The sequence below is a fragment of the Dunckerocampus dactyliophorus genome, chromosome 17 (assembly GCF_027744805.1).
Source record: "Dunckerocampus dactyliophorus isolate RoL2022-P2 chromosome 17, RoL_Ddac_1.1, whole genome shotgun sequence".
In the NCBI taxonomy this organism is placed as follows: domain Eukaryota; kingdom Metazoa; phylum Chordata; class Actinopteri; order Syngnathiformes; family Syngnathidae; genus Dunckerocampus; species Dunckerocampus dactyliophorus.
In genome coordinates this window covers 553,039-571,211 of record NC_072835.1, presented here as the reverse complement: position 1 = coordinate 571,211, position 18,173 = coordinate 553,039, and the positions used below count along the sequence as shown (strand labels likewise).

The 18,173-nt window shown below is 44.7% G+C and overlaps 1 protein-coding gene across 1 annotated transcript; it reads right to left on the bottom strand.

The window, feature by feature from the left end:
• Positions 1–11,661: 11,661 nt before the first annotated feature.
• On the bottom strand, positions 11,662–16,981 carry arid6 (AT-rich interaction domain 6). The gene is made up of 6 exons (XM_054757237.1): positions 16,867–16,981; positions 16,432–16,585; positions 16,000–16,052; positions 14,934–15,031; positions 14,668–14,833; positions 11,662–13,849 (listed from the first exon to the last, which is right to left on the bottom strand). The coding sequence occupies exons 1-6, from the start codon at positions 16,876–16,878 to the stop codon at positions 12,599–12,601; spliced, it is 1,734 nt and encodes a 577-aa protein (XP_054613212.1). The 5' UTR covers positions 16,879–16,981; the 3' UTR covers positions 11,662–12,598.
• Positions 16,982–18,173: the final 1,192 nt, after the last annotated feature.

The window sequence follows — 18,173 nt, the reverse complement described above, 5'->3', positions numbered from 1 at the left end:
GTGAGAGAGACATTTTGATTAAAAATAACTTGTTTATAGTTGTTTCTAGTAATTAGGTTATTTAATATTTGAATATTTAAAATGTTTATGGTGGTATAATTTTATACCAGGCGAGGAGTGTTCCGCCCTGCGTAGTTCAGTCATTGTTTCTGTCGGACCTTTTTTGAGTGACGGACGTATCAGACAAACAGTAGTAAGGCAGTCAGTCACACGTGAGAGCTTCGTCACGAAAACGTGGTCAGATCTTTGTCTGTGAGTAAAATATAGTAAGATTGTATATTGTTCTGCATAGTATTTGCATATACAGTGATGTCTTTCATTATTTGTGATCGTGTTCTAATTAGCTTGTTCTCGCGGTGAAATCTGTTGGCAATGTGTCATGTTTAATTCGTCCAGCAGAGGTCGACAGAGCTACGTTTTAATTGCAATTATGTCTGTTATGTCACGTTTGATGTATAGTGATTGTACTGTGAATGTTGTTTATTTGTATATGAGAGGAACAGGTGTAGTTTATTGTGCTAATGTGTGATATAATCAAAGCACTTAACTTTTCATATTTGTTTACATCTCACAAAGGATGTCACACTTTGTAATGTTTAGTTTGTGTTTGTATTTGCAGTCTTATAGTCTATAAAGGGAGGAAAAAGTGTAAAGAAATAAAACTGAGGACAAAAAAGGATCTAAAGAAGGAGCATCAGTCCTCAACCAAACTTCTGGAGCTTCCCTTCCTTCCTGTATGCTGTTATCTATCTGTCTAGCTGCACAGAGCTTAGTACGTGTTGTGAGGGCAGAATAGTATACATATGACATTTACATTATACAGTATATATATGACATATCAATATTATACAGTATACATATGACATCATTATACAGTATACATATATTATACATTATACATATGACATTTATATTATACAGTATTCATGACAATATTATACAGTATACATATGACATATTATACAGTATACATATGACATATCAATATTATACAGTATACATATGACATATTATACAGTATACATATGACATATTAATATTATACAGTATATATGACATGTACATGACAATCTATTAATGGGATTGAATTGTAGTTTTTAGTTTTAGTAGAAAGTGTGACAAAAGCTGCCCTTGCCTTAATGTAAATAAACACAAGATAAGCAACTTGTATGTTTACTCCTGTCAATAACAACCATAAAACATGTAGCAGCTACTGCACCATACCATGCTGTACTGTACCATACTGTACTGTACCATACCTTACTGTACTGTACTATACTGTACTGTACCATACCTTACTGTACTGTACTATACTGTACTGTACCATACTGTACTGTACCATGCTGTCCTGTACCATACCTTACTGTACTGTACCGTACCGTACTGTACCATACCTTACTGTACTGTACCATACCATGCTGTACTGTACTGTACTGTGCCATACATATTCCACAGTCCCCTTAATAATTTCTTGTGTCAGACCTGTAGGTTGATCAATAAAACTTTTTTGAGAGTTTTTGAACGAGAGAAATGTGAGAAAATGTTAATGCCTGTCTGAGAAGTGTATAAATTGTTTGGTGAGGGGCTTTACAGCGTTAAAACATACAATTGTTGTAAACAAATAAAGTTGGCTACTTTGTGGATTTCACATATTGCAGGCTATTTTGGGAACCTATCCCCCACGATAAGCGAGGGGAAACTGTATAACATTATCTCCAACCAAGAAGATCACTTTATGCTATTTGATTTTCTTAGTGGACTCAGACTCAACTTTGGCTTGATGAGTTGTGAGGTAAGCAGGTTTGACAATATTTGTATTGATTGTTATTGTGATTGACATATTCATTGATAGATGGATTTAAACAGATTCTTTGTTGCTGTGTGTCACAAGTGAATGTTGACGGTGTTGTGTCAGCGAGCTATTCCGGGTAAAACTAACGTCTCTGCTGTGCACGTGACAGCAGCAAAAGCTTTCATATTCACGTCATACCTTCGCACCCAAAGCCCGATGTGTGTTTAGCGCGTGAGACGCCACACGTAAGTTGTGTATCATCAGTCAAATGGAGGTTGTGTGCTGCTGGAACATACGGTGTGACTGTGGGGGTTAACGTGGTGGCTTCTCTTCTCAAATATTACTTTCAAATTTGCATGAAAAATACATTGCAATGAAAACTTCGCAGCGGTGTAGGACCAGGGGACAAACTACCAGTGCACGATAATTATTGGACCGATATGAGCGAATTATCACATCATATGATAAATCCCAAATTATTAAAAATAGCTTTATAGCCAATCATTTAAAAAAATGCTCCAATGAGGCGAGATCTAGAAGAAACCATTCTGTTTTGGTGAGAGTCTGGATAAAAGCACAGCTAGAGGAATTGATTTTCAATGTTAGATGGCATCAATACAAGCACCTGTCTTTGTCATCCTCCATCAACCAGGAAGTAATCTGCAAAATCCATCCATCATCCACCCATCATCCAACCATGTATCCATCATCCATCCGTCCATCATCAAATGAAGGTTGTTACTGGTGCCAAGGCCATCACACGCCATCTGCTAAAGAAGACTTTTAAGAAGAAAAAGCTCTTCAAAGGCCTTGTCTCCTTCACGGTTTTAAATTTGCAGGAGAGTGCCAAACATGGGATGTTGAAAGGTGGAAGACAGTTTTATTGTCCCTTGACGGTCCCGGTGGCTTCCAACGTCACTGGCATGGCAAGGAGATCCCACCTGAGATTTTCCACACGGCACACAGACTTGCCCACCTTAAACATATCCACCCAAAAATTGACAATTTGTTGCTCGGTTGAAGCCACATCCATTTCATCTGGTTCTCTGTTCTCAGCCATCCTAGCATTTGACCTGGGTGAAATTCAAAGCCTGTCACGATCACATTGTTCATTCGTTCATTCATCTCATCTCATTCTTCATTTTCTCTTTTCTTTGCTTCTTTCTCTTCCTTAAAAACGGTGTGCAAGAGAGCGTTATTGTCCTGTAGTGCCTTGGTATCATCCTGTATTACCTTGCTATTATTGCACAGTGCTCTATTTTCCTCCCTAAGGTTCTTGACCACATCACGGAGGTCAGAGAAGCTCCCTTTGAGGCTGTCAGTCTGCAGTCTTAGCTCTTGCCATATTTCCTGATGTAGCACTTCTAGTTTCTCTTTCATGACATCTTTCAAGGTGCCATCTGATGTCAAATCCTTCCCATTCAACAACATATTTAGCCTGGTTTTGATTGTGGATTTCCATGGCCGGTATCATTTAGCTTTTTGCGTGCCATTGTTGCTAGACAAGCGCTTTAAACTTCAGCAGTTAGCTGGTTAGCTTGACTTGTAACTTTTTTATTTCAAGGAACTTGTACCTCTTACTGAGTTTGAGTCGAAGGTGTCAGTAAGCTGTTCTGATCTTGTAATCCCGCCATGTGGTCAGGAAAGCGCCAAAATAGTTGAAAACTCTGGTAGTGACATCCATGTACATCCTTCGTGGTCAACAACAACAGAAAAAACATTGATTTAAGAGTTTTCAAGTGGAAAAGCAAATGAAGGAATGATTCACTGATTCTATGCAACAGATGTTAAACATCCACACTTTGTTGTGTGCCTCAGCAGGTGCTGTTGTTTTGGCTTACGGCGCTCAGCAGTTATACTTCTTTAAACTTTACGAAGGCGAGTTATTTCTTTGTCTCCAGCTGCTGATGCACCCGGTGACTAATGAGGGAACGGCCCCGCGATTTGACATAATTATGGTAGTAGAAATGATGACATATCATCATGAATTGTGCCCTACACTGATGAAAAGACAAACAAGATGTTTATCAAAGTCCTGACATGAGCACGTTCTCAGGGTAGATTGACTTCATAATACTTGCCCCCCCTGCTGGCTGGTATAACATTGTTACATGCAGTTAGCAAAGTCAATGTGCAGGTGTTATTTATCATGCATTATATTCACATGAATATGCTGACCTGTTTGGTCTGTTTGCCACAACTGGTTTCTCTCAAGCAAAATGTTAATTACAGCAATTAAATCATCAGTCACATATTGTTCTGCCAACAAAGACTGAGACGCATAAAATGCCACTGGGCCACGGCGGTTTCACTCCCAGACACCTGCACAATCTAATAACAGCCAAGGATAATTGATATCATTTCTTCAAAACACCTCTCAGTGAGACACCATTTGCTGAGGAATGCACAAGTTGCGAGTGGGAGTCGTCACGTACACAAACATGAGTTATTGTTGCACTTGTGTGCACAGAGAGGTCAAGCACCGTGCCACGGTCCACGTTTGTGTCAGAAGACTTGAGTCAACAAGGCAGACGTACAATACACCCACAATGCACCCTGTACCATGCAGCAATCATCAATGCCTTCTCACACATTCATCTGTTTGCTCACACGGTGATCAATGACTTTGCTCTCATGCTTTTGCAATCATTCGTTCTTCTTTACCACAAGCACATTACAGCACTGTATTGGTGGTGTATATTCACTTTTATATCAACAGAAGCAGATTATTATTGATGTTGAATATTTGGAGAAGTGGAGCTTAGAAGCAAACAAAGGCCAACGTGCCAAACCGTCTCAATCACACTTATCTAGCCAACTCTGTTTTTGTGTGCCTTCATATCCTCATAGCATTGTGTGTGTGTATGTGCATGTGTGTGTGAGGGAGTCAAGTAGAAACTATGTTCATTCCAATGCAGATTGAGGCACTGGAATGGGGCCGAGTGAGGGCGGATGCTATTTACAAACGGCGTCAATCATGTTTGACCTCTGTGCTTGGTGCTTTGACATTTAAGAGATTTATTGCATCACATGCAGCGTCATTGACAGATCACAAACCAATGGAAACCATCAGGCTTTATTCAGCCAACTTGTTAAACCCTGGCAGATGAAATATCCTAAATACTGTAAATCATGTTTCCCAGCATCTTAAGGTATGCATGAGTGATGTTAGTATGAAACATAAAGGGAAGACTTTGATGCTTATACTGTAGATGTGAGCATGCTACTCATGCTACATGCTACTCGGTGAATGTCAAAAATGGCTCAGGGGTTAAATTAGAGTTTGGCCCTTGGACATTTACCCAGCACTTCCGGATATTTGCATATCTTGAGGCAAAAAGGTGACAGCGCTCAGGTGTCGGGTTGGGTATTCTTTATATATTCTCCCATCTTGGTACTTTGGAAAGGGCGCCTGGCCCCCGGTGCCAAATAAGGAAAACTGACACATTTTGTCCAAACAAAGCCTTTTTGTTTCTACAGAATTTTGTGACATGAAAGTAGAATAGAATAGTCACTGAAACAGTTCAATAATATGAGTTGAATACAAGTAAGAAATTGATCAGTATGAAATGAAATTGTCAGAATGATCATGTAACCAGCGCTTCTTCGCACTGCCCGCTCCAGGCTCGAACACAGGATTTTTGTAATGGGAAACGAGAGCGCTGACCACACAGCCAAAATCCCGGGCTGTCAACCTTGTGTTCAGCGCAGCCCTCACGGCAGAGGGAGTGAGGTTTGCCAACGTACACTTGCACAGCCTCACAGGCTGGCATCCGTTCCAATCACACAAACACAGCAGCCGTACAGAACACAGAGAACATGCAAACACAACATTTCTCCCTAGTACCTTTGTACTTTTAATACCTTAGCACCTGAGTACTATAGTACCTCAGTATTTTTACAACAAGCATTCCATGCATGCGATGGTGAGTCTGCATAACATCAAAACAAATTATTTCCTTAGACGCTTAGGTTCTCAACCTACTCTATGTGTTGAGGACCCCCTACTGGTTCTTCCCCTGAAGAGGAATTGCTGGGACTCCCACCCACAGTAAAGACAGCTTCCTGATGAGAAGTTGATGAAGTTCAATGGAATACAAAACACTACACTACACTACACTACAATACACTACACTGCAATAAACTACGCTACACGACACTGCAACTGGTGGATTCAGGCGCGGACGATAGCTTCATTGACACCAAACTAGCCAAGAAATTGGGCATTAAATTCTTAGAATTACCTGACCCTAAAGAAGTGCGCTCACTCGATGGGCTTCAGCTCGCTACCGTCACACACCAGACTGAGTCCATGACATTACAATTATCTGGCAACCATGTAGACGAAATCAGATTTTTCATTATACCTTCACAAGCCGCTCCTATAGTTCTCGGCCTTACATGGCTCAAGCTTCACAACCCCTCGATTGATTGGAACAGCCGTGTGTCCAATTGGAGTAATTTTTGTCACAGTAACTGCCTCCGCACCGCCATGTTTGAATCTCCCGTCATGGCTAAAAGTTTGGAAGAGATTGATTTATCTAATGTTTCCACTTGTTATCACGACCTCCGACCTGTCTTTAGCAAGGACCAGGCCCAAACTCTTCCTCCACACCGACCCTATGACTGTGCCATTAACCTGTTACCCAATGCTACACTTCCTAGTTCACGATTGTATAACATTTCCGGCCCCGAATTCGCAGCTCTCAAAGAGTACATTTCGTCTTCACTTGCCGCAGGCCTCATCCGTCCGTCTACGTCACCCATGGGGGCTGGGTTGTTTTTTGTGGAGAAAAAAGATAAGACTCTCTGTCCGTGCATCGATTATAGAGGTCTGAATGATATCACTGTACGTAACAGCTATCCGCTGCCACTTATGGATTCGGCTTTTTCCACCTTGCACAACACCAAATTTTTCACAAAACTCGATCTTAGATGTGCATATCATTTGGTGCGTATCCGGGATGGTGATGAGTGGAAGACTGCTTTTAATACGCCCCTTGGGCACTTCGAATACTTAGTGATGCCATTTGGGTTAACTAACGCTCCAGCTGTTTTTTCAAAACCTTATCAATGATGTTCTTAGTGACCTTATTAATAAGAATTGTTTTGTATATCTCGATGATATCTTGATTTTCTCTCATGACCTACTGGAACACATACGACAAGTCCGACAAGTGCTTCTGCGCTTATTGGAAAATAGACTGTACGTCAAGGCAGAGAAATGTGACTTTTATGCCAATTCTGTTTCCTTTTTGGGCTATATTGTGGAGAGCGGCAAACTTCGAGCCGATCCCGCCAAAATCCAGGCGGTGGTTGATTGGCCATCTCCCACAGCAAGGAAGCCTTTACAGAGGTTCTTGGGGTACGCCAATTTCTATAGAAGATTTATCCGGAACTTTAGTTCCATTGCCGAACCTCTGACAAGGCTAACATCCATAAATAAACCATTTGTATGGTCCACTGAGGCCAAAAAGGCATTTTGTAAGCTTAAGCAGCTGTTTACTTAAGCCCCTGTTCTGTCTCATCCTGATCCCTCTGCACCATTTTTTGTCGAGGTTGACGCCTCGGATACAGGAGTGGGAGCGGTCCTATCCCAGAGATCCCCAGTTGGCCAGAAGCTTCACCCATGTGCATTCTTCTCGCGTCGCCTAACCAAAGCAGAGGGTAACTACAACGTGGGGAATAGAGAGCTGCTGGCCATCGTTCTTGCGCTGAGGGAGTGGAGGCATTGGCTGGAGGGCGCAGCCAGTCCATTTATCGTCCTCACTGACCATAAGAACTTAGCCTACGTATATAAGATCAGCTCACAGACTCAATTCACACCAAGCACGCTGGTCGCTGTTTTTAACCAGATTCAACTTCACTATCACCTACAGGCCGGAGTCCCGCAATGTCAAACCTGATGCTCTCTCCAGGATCTACGGCCTGGCGGAGGCAGACAAAACCCCGGACACCATCATGCCTGTGGCTCGGGTGTTGGGAGCTCTCCAGTGGGAGGTGGAGAAGAAGGTTTCTTAGGCCAACTCCGGGACCACACCCCCTGAAAGATGCCCGGAGGACAAGCTATTTGTTCCCGACAATCTCAGGTCAGAAGTCATTCAATGGGGACACAATTCTAAGTTGGCCTGTCATCCAGGAGTCGGATGCACCAGATTCATCCTGGCACAGAGATTTTGGTGGCCCTCCATGTCGTCAGACGTCAAAGCCTTTGTCGCCGCCTGCTCAGTCTGCGCCAGAAGCAAGTTGTCCCACCAACCACCAGCAGGACTCCTTCAACCACTCCCAGTCCCTTCCCGCCCTTGGTCGCACATCGCACTAGACTTCATCACAGGATTGCCGGTATCCCGAGGACACACGGTCATATTAAACATTGTGGACAGATTCTCTAAAATGGCACACTTTATTGCCCTCTCCAGGTTGCCATCCGCCATGGGAAAAGTTTGCATGTTGGTCAAACACGTCTTTCGCCTGCACGGCATTCCCATGGACCTTCTATCGGACCGTGGTCCACAATTCGCATCGAAAGTATGGAAATCCTTCTGTAAGACTTTGGGAGCATCCGTGAGCTTGTCCTCGGGATACCACCCCCAGACGAATGGCCAGACCCCAACTCACTCGTCTGCTCAGCCACAGGCATGTCACCATTCAAAGCTGCTTTCGGATATCAACCACCTCTACCTTGTATTCCTGGCTCAAGAAAGAGAAATAGCCGTTCCATCAGTCCAGCAGTACAACCGCCAGGCCCACCGTATTTGGTGTGAGACCAGAGCAGCTCTATCCCGTACGGCATCTCGCAACCGCAGGCTGGCGGACCGACATAGGACCCCGGCCCCGAACTATCAACCCGGTCAGGAGGTGTGGTTATCTTCCAAAAACTTACCATTAGCCAACACAAACAGGAAGTCGGCACCCAGATTGGTTGGACCATACACCATCGAATCCATCATCAGCCCATCTGCTATCAGACTCAAGCTACCTGCATACCTCAAGATCCACCCAGTTTTCCATGTTTCCCGTCTCAAGACCGTATCCACCAGTCCACTGTGTCCTCCTGCTGAGCCTTCGCCTCCTCCGTGGATGATCAATGGCCTACCAGCTTATACGGTAAGAGCCATTTTAGACTTGAGGAAGAGGGGTTGGGGGGTGCAGTACCTGGTCGACTGGGAGGGGTATGGACCAGAGGAGCGTTCGTGGGTCTCCCGCTCCTGTATCCTGGACCCAACACTCATCAGTGACTTCCACTCTCTCCATCCCGATAAGCCAGGTATGCCGCCAAGGGGCGACTTGTGAGGGGAGGGGGGTACTGTGATTTTCTGTGTTGTTGCTCTGCTGCCGCCTGTCTGTGTTTGCCTTTCAGTGCACGCAGCAGCACTGATAAGCTGATGAGGGACACCTGTGGCCAATTACCTGAGCCTTCTTCTACTTCGCCAGTTATTCCTTTGCCCTTTGCTTCCTGTACCGCTTACCTTGGCTCCCAACTGGTCCACGCTTTTTCCTTGGCGTGATTTATCTTCTTGTGCTTTTTGCTACACCTAGTTATACTTACCTATTGCCTGCAAGCCTTTTTCCCTGCAGCTCCTTTAGTTATCGTGTACCTTTTTTTCCTGCCCTGCAGTGTTTTTTCGTTTTGTGTATTTTTGGCTCCAGCCAGTTTGATTTTTGGATTTTTGTTGTATTTTTCTTGTGTCGTTACCTACGATAATAAATTGTATTTATTTACCACCATGCTGTGTCTAATCTGCATTACGGGTTCCAACACTTGGCGTAAGCCAACCGTGACAAGTACACTACACTACACTACAATACACTACAGTACACTGCAATACACTACACTACACTACAATACACTACACTACACTACACTACACTACACTACACTACACTGCACTGCACTGCACTGCACTACACTGCAACAATACACTACACTACACTACACTACACTACACTACACTGCAATACAGTACACTACACTAGAATACAGTACACTACACTACACTAGAATACAATACACTACACTGCAATACAATGCAATACAATGCACTACACTACCCTAGAATACAATACACTACACTACACTACACTACAATATGTTGACATGTAAGAACATCAAACCTACAAGCACTTATGAAAAGAATACATATAACATATAAAGGTATTACTATTGTATAAGATGTAGAAAGAGTTATGAAAATAATACCTATAAATACCTACCTATCATTGCATAAGAAGTAGAAAGAGTTCTAAAAAGAATACATATTGTAGGCCAAAAATGAATTTACTGATTGCAAGTAGATTTTAGAATAACTGTTTGTATTGATGTCTATTGATTGAATTATTTTTGAGTGCCTTAAAATAAGTACAGTATAGGTAGAACTGTTTAATCAATGAATCTAATAACTTAGTGAATGATTACAAGTAGTTTATAGAAATAATGCTTTATTAAATCAGCTGAGTAGATGTATTGTATTGTACTTTATTAATCCCACAGCAGGGAAATTCACTTGTTACAGCAGCAAGCAAGATATACAAGTAAAGAATACATAGTGACTACAACATGGTTCAGGTGGTGCAGGTGTTGTAGAGCCTGACAGCGGTCGGTATGAAGGACCTGCGGAACCTCTCCTTGAACATCTGTTTAAGTGTGTGGTGCTTACACAGAGGGTACAAACAACTTTCGCCAGCTGGGATCAACAACCAGATAAGGGAACAGACAAAACTGACCTAAGGCTTGAGAGGCTGAGGAAAAGAATCTTTTGTTTATGTCAACAACTACAATAAGTGTTATCGGGCCAGCGAAGAAGCCGGCTATCATCTGCTGGCGTCACAAGCTTCGTCAAGGAATCCAAGAGAAAGTTATCTTTGGAGAGACTGATGCCAATGCTCTCAGCAAAACAAGTATAAAAATGACTATGGGACGATCGGGGGGAGCTCTCTTTCATTTCAGCCAGGAGATGGAAACAGGTGAGTGAAGCGGGGTCCAGGGCTCTGTAAGACTGTGAAAGGATATCCTGTCTGGCTTATTTTTCCATTTTTATGTCTGACCTATTCTTCCATATATTTTGTAAATCTAATTTGGTGCAAGGGGAGGTGAAATTGGCTTAATTAATTATCCAAAGTGGTCCTTTGACCTTAGGAGGTTGTGGAGAATTTCACCTCCAACAACATAAAGGTATTACTAATGCAACAACACACCATCAGAAGGCTAAAGTAACTAACTATAGAAACAAGTATAAATATGTAACATAACAGGAAGTGAAGAGATGATCATGAGATCAAGGGGAAGCTTTAGATTAGATAATCTTACGCTTCTTCCTGCTCCTTTTCAGATGTGTTGGACTGTATCTGTACCTGTTGGACTGTATCTACAGCGTAATACTCTAACATGTCTGAAATAAAACATTCATGAGATACAGTACCTTGTGACCAAGTTAGCAATAAATGATGACTTTTGCCATCACGTGACTTGTTGATGTTAGTTCCTCTTCCATGCCAGACTCGTGTATGCATTCAGCAAAATGAACTTACTTACTTGCACAATGTCTTAGGGGTGTCACAAGATCTCAGGAAATCAAAACGTGAGAAGATTTCTTGAAAGTCAGGTGGCCACTTGACCTGGGACAATCATAAATGAATCAATGAATGACACAATAAATGAAAAAGAAGTGGATAATCAATGTATTGCCATGTGCATGCGTGTCTGGCAGGAAGTGGGTTCACTCTGTGCATTGCTTTCAGCACCTTGGTGCGTTTGTTCCATAGAACAACGGCATGAACGGAAGGAGCCCTTTTGTCAGCCATACAGTCTCTTTGTCTCAGTGGGTGGAGGCGGGACCGCTAGCATACACACAGTGCAGAGGAGTGTAATGTTGTAGAAATTCTAATATTAGATTGCAATATATTGTCATATATTTGAGTCTTTTTTCATTGTACTTTTCTTGAACCTAATGCTAAAATCCCATCGGGTGTATGGTCTCATGAACTGACACCCCCATAATAACACCTTCAAGTACTTGATGCAGGTGGCTGTCAAGCGTAACATCGTCATGACAGATGACAGTTCAGTGGTAACTATACCTCATTTCGGTCCCACTACATTAACAGGAGCGATTAATAGGTATTTGTTTCGCTGTGGATTAAGGCACCAGTATCTACTTAGCTTTTGGGTCTGGTTTACATGGGCACGGCTGCCATTGTGGTTTTGGTGCCATCCCTGTTGGGGTAGAATGAATGTGTGGCCTTTGCAAGAGGAACGTTAGGATAACATTTCAATCACCCTTGCTGGCTGTTGTACTTCCTTATGTGACGGATGGGAAAATTCCAGCAAGTCCACTTTCTGTAGTTTGTCCTCAGTAAGATGACTTGGGGCGATGGGGGGGGTTTCACTCTGGACTGACAAAATGCTTGAACTTTCCAGCCCATGGAATGAAATGTTGAAAGAACGGCTCTTAAATATTTATGAGCTACGCTTGAACTAATTCTGGGCGTGAACACATGTGGTTGCAATCATGATTGTTGTTAACGCTGCTCTGCCAGTTTAGCATCTGTCATAAAGACGTGGAATAAAGTGTCACCATGGAGACAGACAGTCACATAAACATACGTTTTGACATTTATACACATATGTTACATTATAAACATACATTTCCTTCATGTTGCTTTAAAAATTCCTGTCAACTGACTAACAGAAGAAGAATTGATGCTAGTGTTTACATTTGGTGTAAATCATTGATTTACTGCATTTAATGAAGCACATTTTCAAAGTCAAGATCATTGGACAGATGGAAAAGAGGCGGGGTCGAAACATCATGAGGAGTTTGAGATGATCTTCTTCAGCTTCATCACCTCCTCGTTGGTGAGCTGCAGCATGGAGGCGGAGCCAGAATTCATCATCAGCAAAGAGGACGACGGGAGGCTCGTCTCGGCCTTCGGACTCATCGACTCGGCCTCGCCGTGGCAGCTCGTCGTTACTGTGAGGTCTTGCGGAGCTGCAACGGGACTCGGGGGTCTGTCCTTTGCGAGGGCCTCCCAGTAGGTTGGGGGTTTGGTGCTGTGTGATGCCGACACTCCCTGCTGGGAACCCAGAAAGCCGTCCACAGTGGCGGCAGGTTTGCAAAGGCGGCTGGAAGGCGAGTAGCCGCTGAAATGACCGCGCTTTGGGATGTAGTGACTTGCTGCTGCCTGGCCGCTCGACCTCGGGCTTGGTACTTTTCTGTTCACCAGCCTCAGATCTTGGATTGCAGAGCTGTGCTGGTGGGAGTTGAGGTGAAATGATAGATTGGTTGGCACGTCCTTGCTCCTTCGCCCCCCCTGCTCCACCTGCTGGGGGCGAGCGAGCTGCTTCATGTCGTTTGGCGCACCCGGCGGGCCGTACAGCTGGAGCCAGTTGTGGAACACGGACAGAGGGATCTCGATCTCCATCTTGCTGTTGTTTTGGGAAGGCGGGGTGTGCAGGATGTGGCTGAGATGGAACCTCCTCCCTTCTGGACTCTCCACTTGCTCTTCTGTCTGATTTCTGCAGTCTGTTGAGCTGGCGTCAACCTCTGGGCTGCTCATCGAGGTGAGGTCCACTACCGAGTTGTCCCTCGCCTTGGCAAGGTACGGCACCATTCCATCATCTGGCTTTCTGCCGCCTTCCTTCCTTGACCCCGGCGGGTATTGCGGCGTGTACAGTGAGGAGGGTGTGTTCAGAAACTTTGGGGTCTTGCTGAGCGAGGGCAGTGAGAACGATGACTTTGGGTTCTTGTCGGTCCTGTGGCTCTGCGCCTTGATGCTCAGGTTGAGAGGCTCGTCCAGGCCGGTTGAAGACTTGTACTGTTCCGCCAGGTAGCGCAAATGCTCCAGCGGCTCCTTCAGCCGCTCTGTTGGGTTGGGACCGCACGGGGGGAAAGGGAATTTGGGTGGAGGGGCTATCGGTTGGCTGTGTGATGCCAGAATGGAGGCGGACATGGGGACGTAAGGAGGCAGAACCGAGTGGCTCGGGTGGCAGTAGTGGGGGGTTCGGTACGGTAGAGCAAAGAGGCTGCGAACAGGGCCCGGCTGGAGGTTGGCATGGTTCTGTTGGAGATAAAAACCATTTGGGTGATGAATTGGAATTCCTACGTTACTTTAGAACATTACAGTCCATCAAAGCAAAAATATTTGGGAACATGTGACTTGACTGTCTGGGATTGAGAGGCCTCTTTCCCCCCCGACAGGAAACTTCAAGGAAAAGTGCACTTTCCTTGGAATGTTGTCCATCAGCCACAATCCTCATGTGAGACATGAACACACGTTTCTCTTTACTGTGCCTTCTAAAGATATAAAAACAGGTAAAAAGAGGCAGCTAATGAATGCACGTAACGGAACACACCTATGAAAACACCTCCAACAAGGTTTAGTGGTTTTCCATCCATGCTGTGAGCGTGTAGTAACAGCTACGTTCATGGTACCATGTCATACTTGGAGTATGTTGGCAACTTTGATTTCACATAGCAACATAGAAAGGAATGCTACACCTAGCATCAAAAACAACAACACAGCTCCAATATGTAGCATTACCTTGGTGAAGCTAGTGGCTAGCCGGCGAGTAGCTAGCCACTGTGGTGAGGTGTCACTACGCCAGTAAGGTAGTTCTTGGGTGTAACAATGTTAATAACAATAAAATTAACAATCACAATGTGCTTCATTTGCAGCTCACATGATGGACATGGAGACTTGTTGGGGCTTTTGGGGGGTTTTTTCAGGTGTGTCCCAGTACGAGCATTAGCTGCCTCTTTTTATCTGTTTTTATATCTTTAGAAGGCACAGAAAAGTTCATGTCTCACATAAGGATTGTAGATGATGGGCAATGTGCTAAAGAAGTGCACTTTTCCTTGAAGGAACATTGGACCAACCTGGTGATGCAGCGGCATTGACATCAGCTTGCGTTTGGCGGGTCTCGGACCGTCGCCGACATTGTCCTCGGGGCTGTAGCCGTGGTAGCGGAAGCGCTCGATGGCATGTGGCGGCATGATGCTGATCAGCTGCCCCTTCAGGTGGCATTCATACGGCAGCAGCAGCCTTGACGTGATGAAGACAAGATGCGGATCAGGTAAGAGAACACCCGATTGAAAGCACCCTCCTCCACCCACACGTCCCGCCTCCTCCCCCTGTGACTCACTTCTCGTAGTGGCGGCGGGTGCAGGTGGCTGCACTCGTGCTGCGTGGGTTCCCCCCCAGAGAGTTGTAGACTTGCTTCCAAAGCTGCTGGGCCGTCACCTGTCAGCACAGACAGGCATGATGTGAGGCGTGCCCTTTGACCCCTTAAGTATGAGAAATGTGACCACCAAGCGGTCTAATTCAGTTCCGCTGACCTCAGTACAGTTTGGTTTGGTAAATCCTGATCTGGAGAAGCTGCAGAAGCTACATAAATAGCATGATATCACTTGCCAATCAATTAAGAAAGAAGATATGCTAGTCAGACAGCTAGTCTCATTTCTGTTTCAGGGAGGTTTTCCTTCCATCTGTCGCCACTGACGATTCACTGCTAACCGAAGATGCAAAGAGAGATCTTTTTTTTCAAACTGATACCAATGACTTCCTGCTTCTCAAGTCCAGTATGGTAGTTTTTTTTAATATCTACTTTTGTATTGAGGTGTAAGTGTAGCGTGTGCACACGTGGAGGTAAAAAGGACTGGAACAAACGAGGATGTGACCAAGTGTACCTGTTGAAATATCATGACATCACTACTATCAGGAGAACCAGAGTATAGAGGGGGAGGAGCCACCTGCTGTGGCCCAGCAAGGTGCACTGTATTCGGGCACACGCTCCGAGCGACCGGTGTGACGCCACGGAGGTCTCTGGCAGACCTTTTGCACTTTTCAAACGCCGTCACACTGGCTTTCCAGGTGGCTGCTGAGGTTTTATGTATGCTTGATGTTTTTTCCTCTCGTCGTGGAGCATTTGGTACAACTAGCACGCAAAATGTGAATGTCTGTTTACAAGTGAGCTCAAGGGAAGATATGACAGGCTGTTCATGTCCCAGGCAGGATTTATCAGTATGATGTCATAATTCCCTCAAATCGGCCCCATAATTATCGTGCACCCCTACTGCTAAGCAATCACAGCCTTGCAGTGCGTTCCCCACGACACAAGCAAGCTGTACCGCCCTGTACTGGAAAATGGAAACACAAAAAATTGCGGATGGAACTGAACTGAAGCGTACTGCTTGGCGGTGAAAACATACCTGCTGGTAGCCCCCCAAGCCTCTGACCGTCTTGAACATGACGAATAGATCAACTGAGGGAAAGAACAAACATAATTCAAACATAACACGTTCATGCTTCTGTCATCCCTTGCCAAAGTCTTAGTGTGACAGTCTATTCAATGCTTCCTTCTTTCATTTGGCCTCAGGAAAACAAGCTAGCAAATCATTCTTGGATAATTCCTTAGGCCGCACCCTGCCTCTTATACAGGTACACATCAGCAGATACCGTATGCTAGCAGATATGCTCCAACACAACACGCCTCCCACTTCAAACAACTCCGGGACTGACCACTCTTGTGTCAGCCCGTGACCGGCGAAGCCAATACTTAGCAGAATACTCAGTCCATACTTAGCAGAATACTCAGTCCATACTTAGCAGAATACTCAGTCCATACTTAGCAGAATACGTACTTTGTTTGAAACCCAGATGAGGGATCCTCTCTATGGGAGTATCTCGCTTCTTCATGAAAAGGTAAAGACTTTTAAGGAACTGCTCCTCGCTCGGGTCCACTGACTCTCTGCGATGTTCCTCCTGGACCCCCAGGTGGGCCATGGTCATGTGTGCCTGGGAAGACATCACCATCATCGTCATCATCATCACTGTCTCCGAGTTCTGTTGACGCGTGACGCAAACATGTAAATCAAGGCTGAGACGACGTAGCACCGGTGCGTCCTTTCCAGGGCCGCTCTTTATCTCCATCATGCAACTCGTCTTCATATCCATTTGGCATCATTGACAAGAACCGAGCTGCATGTGACCCGACGGGCAAATGTGTTAAACCCTAGGGTAGCCTAGCCCAGGTCAAGTCCTTTCCCAGTTGAACGTGGTGTGGATGGCGTGCTCACCTGTCTTTCCATGAAGTTGCTTAGGATAGCCACTGAGCGCCCGGCGCCATCCAGCACCAACAAACGGACCACAAAACCCAGTCAGACGCGTGCGTCGCGGTGGCTGTCAGCAAATATGCAAGAATGACAGCGAGGACGCCTACTTCAACGTCCCGCTGCTGAGATTTGGACGTGGTCCGACCGGTCCGACCTGCTATCAAACGACCGGAGCTGGAATCGACCACGCACGGCACAAATTAGCAGAATTAGGAGGAGGAGGAGGATTGAGGATTAAGAATTTACATTTGTTTATTGATTTTGTATCGGTCCGGTTTGGCAGCTTCGTCATTCAGCACGGCTGGACTGTGAAATATTTGTACAAAATGTATTTTATTGTGAGGGACAACGTGTCATGCCAAGGGATAACACCCGTACTTCATAGCATACACCTCCACACCCCCCCTTCATGGCAAACAGCCCACAAATCATGGTGAGTGTTGTTGTTAAGGAAAATGAGTTTTTGTCTAAATAGTGCTGTTCACCTCATGCAGGCTTTTTCTAAAAAGTCACACATTTTCCATCCAATATTTTTCCCATTGAAAATGAATGGACAATTTCAGTGTGGCCCCCTACTGGTGGAGATTCCTTTACTTAAGATTCTGCTTATTCTACAAGGTAGCTGCTGGTTGCTGGTTCAATCTTCAAGCCCTCTGTAGTCATTGCTTCTTGCCTGACAGCTTCTGTATTTCTCTCTGTTATGCCTCGCTTCCCGTTTTTGGGCTGCCTTTGCTTTTCTGCTTTTACGTGTCCGCCGCTAATTTGTGTTGCCGTTATTCAGTTCAGCGGGTTGTTTGTTTCTTGCTTGCTGTGCACGTCTATGCCAGTTTCCTTCTTTGGCTTCGGACCCTTCTTCTAATGAAAGACTTTTACCTGCACTGGGTTCCCGTCTCTGCATCTTGGGGTCATCACCACACATTCAACTTATTTATACATTCAGCTCACATATAACGTGACATGTTTCTGCTGCTTTTTCTACAAGACAACAAGGCTTTCATTCACCCTATTAACACATGGATTAGACATGTTACATGACATGTAACATTCTGCTTATTAGGTGCATGGCGGCATGGCTGAGGTCGTACAGACGTCGTCTCCCAAGCTGATGGTTGCTGGTTCGATCCTCAGTCTGTGAATAGATTTTTAGGATAGTTCAACATTCTTTCTACATTTCAGTTCAGCTGCAGCATTTCCGCATTCGCACACAGTTTCTACTGAAACGGAACAATACTTGTCATTGGGTCTATTTGTGTTTTGGAGAAAAATGGTTT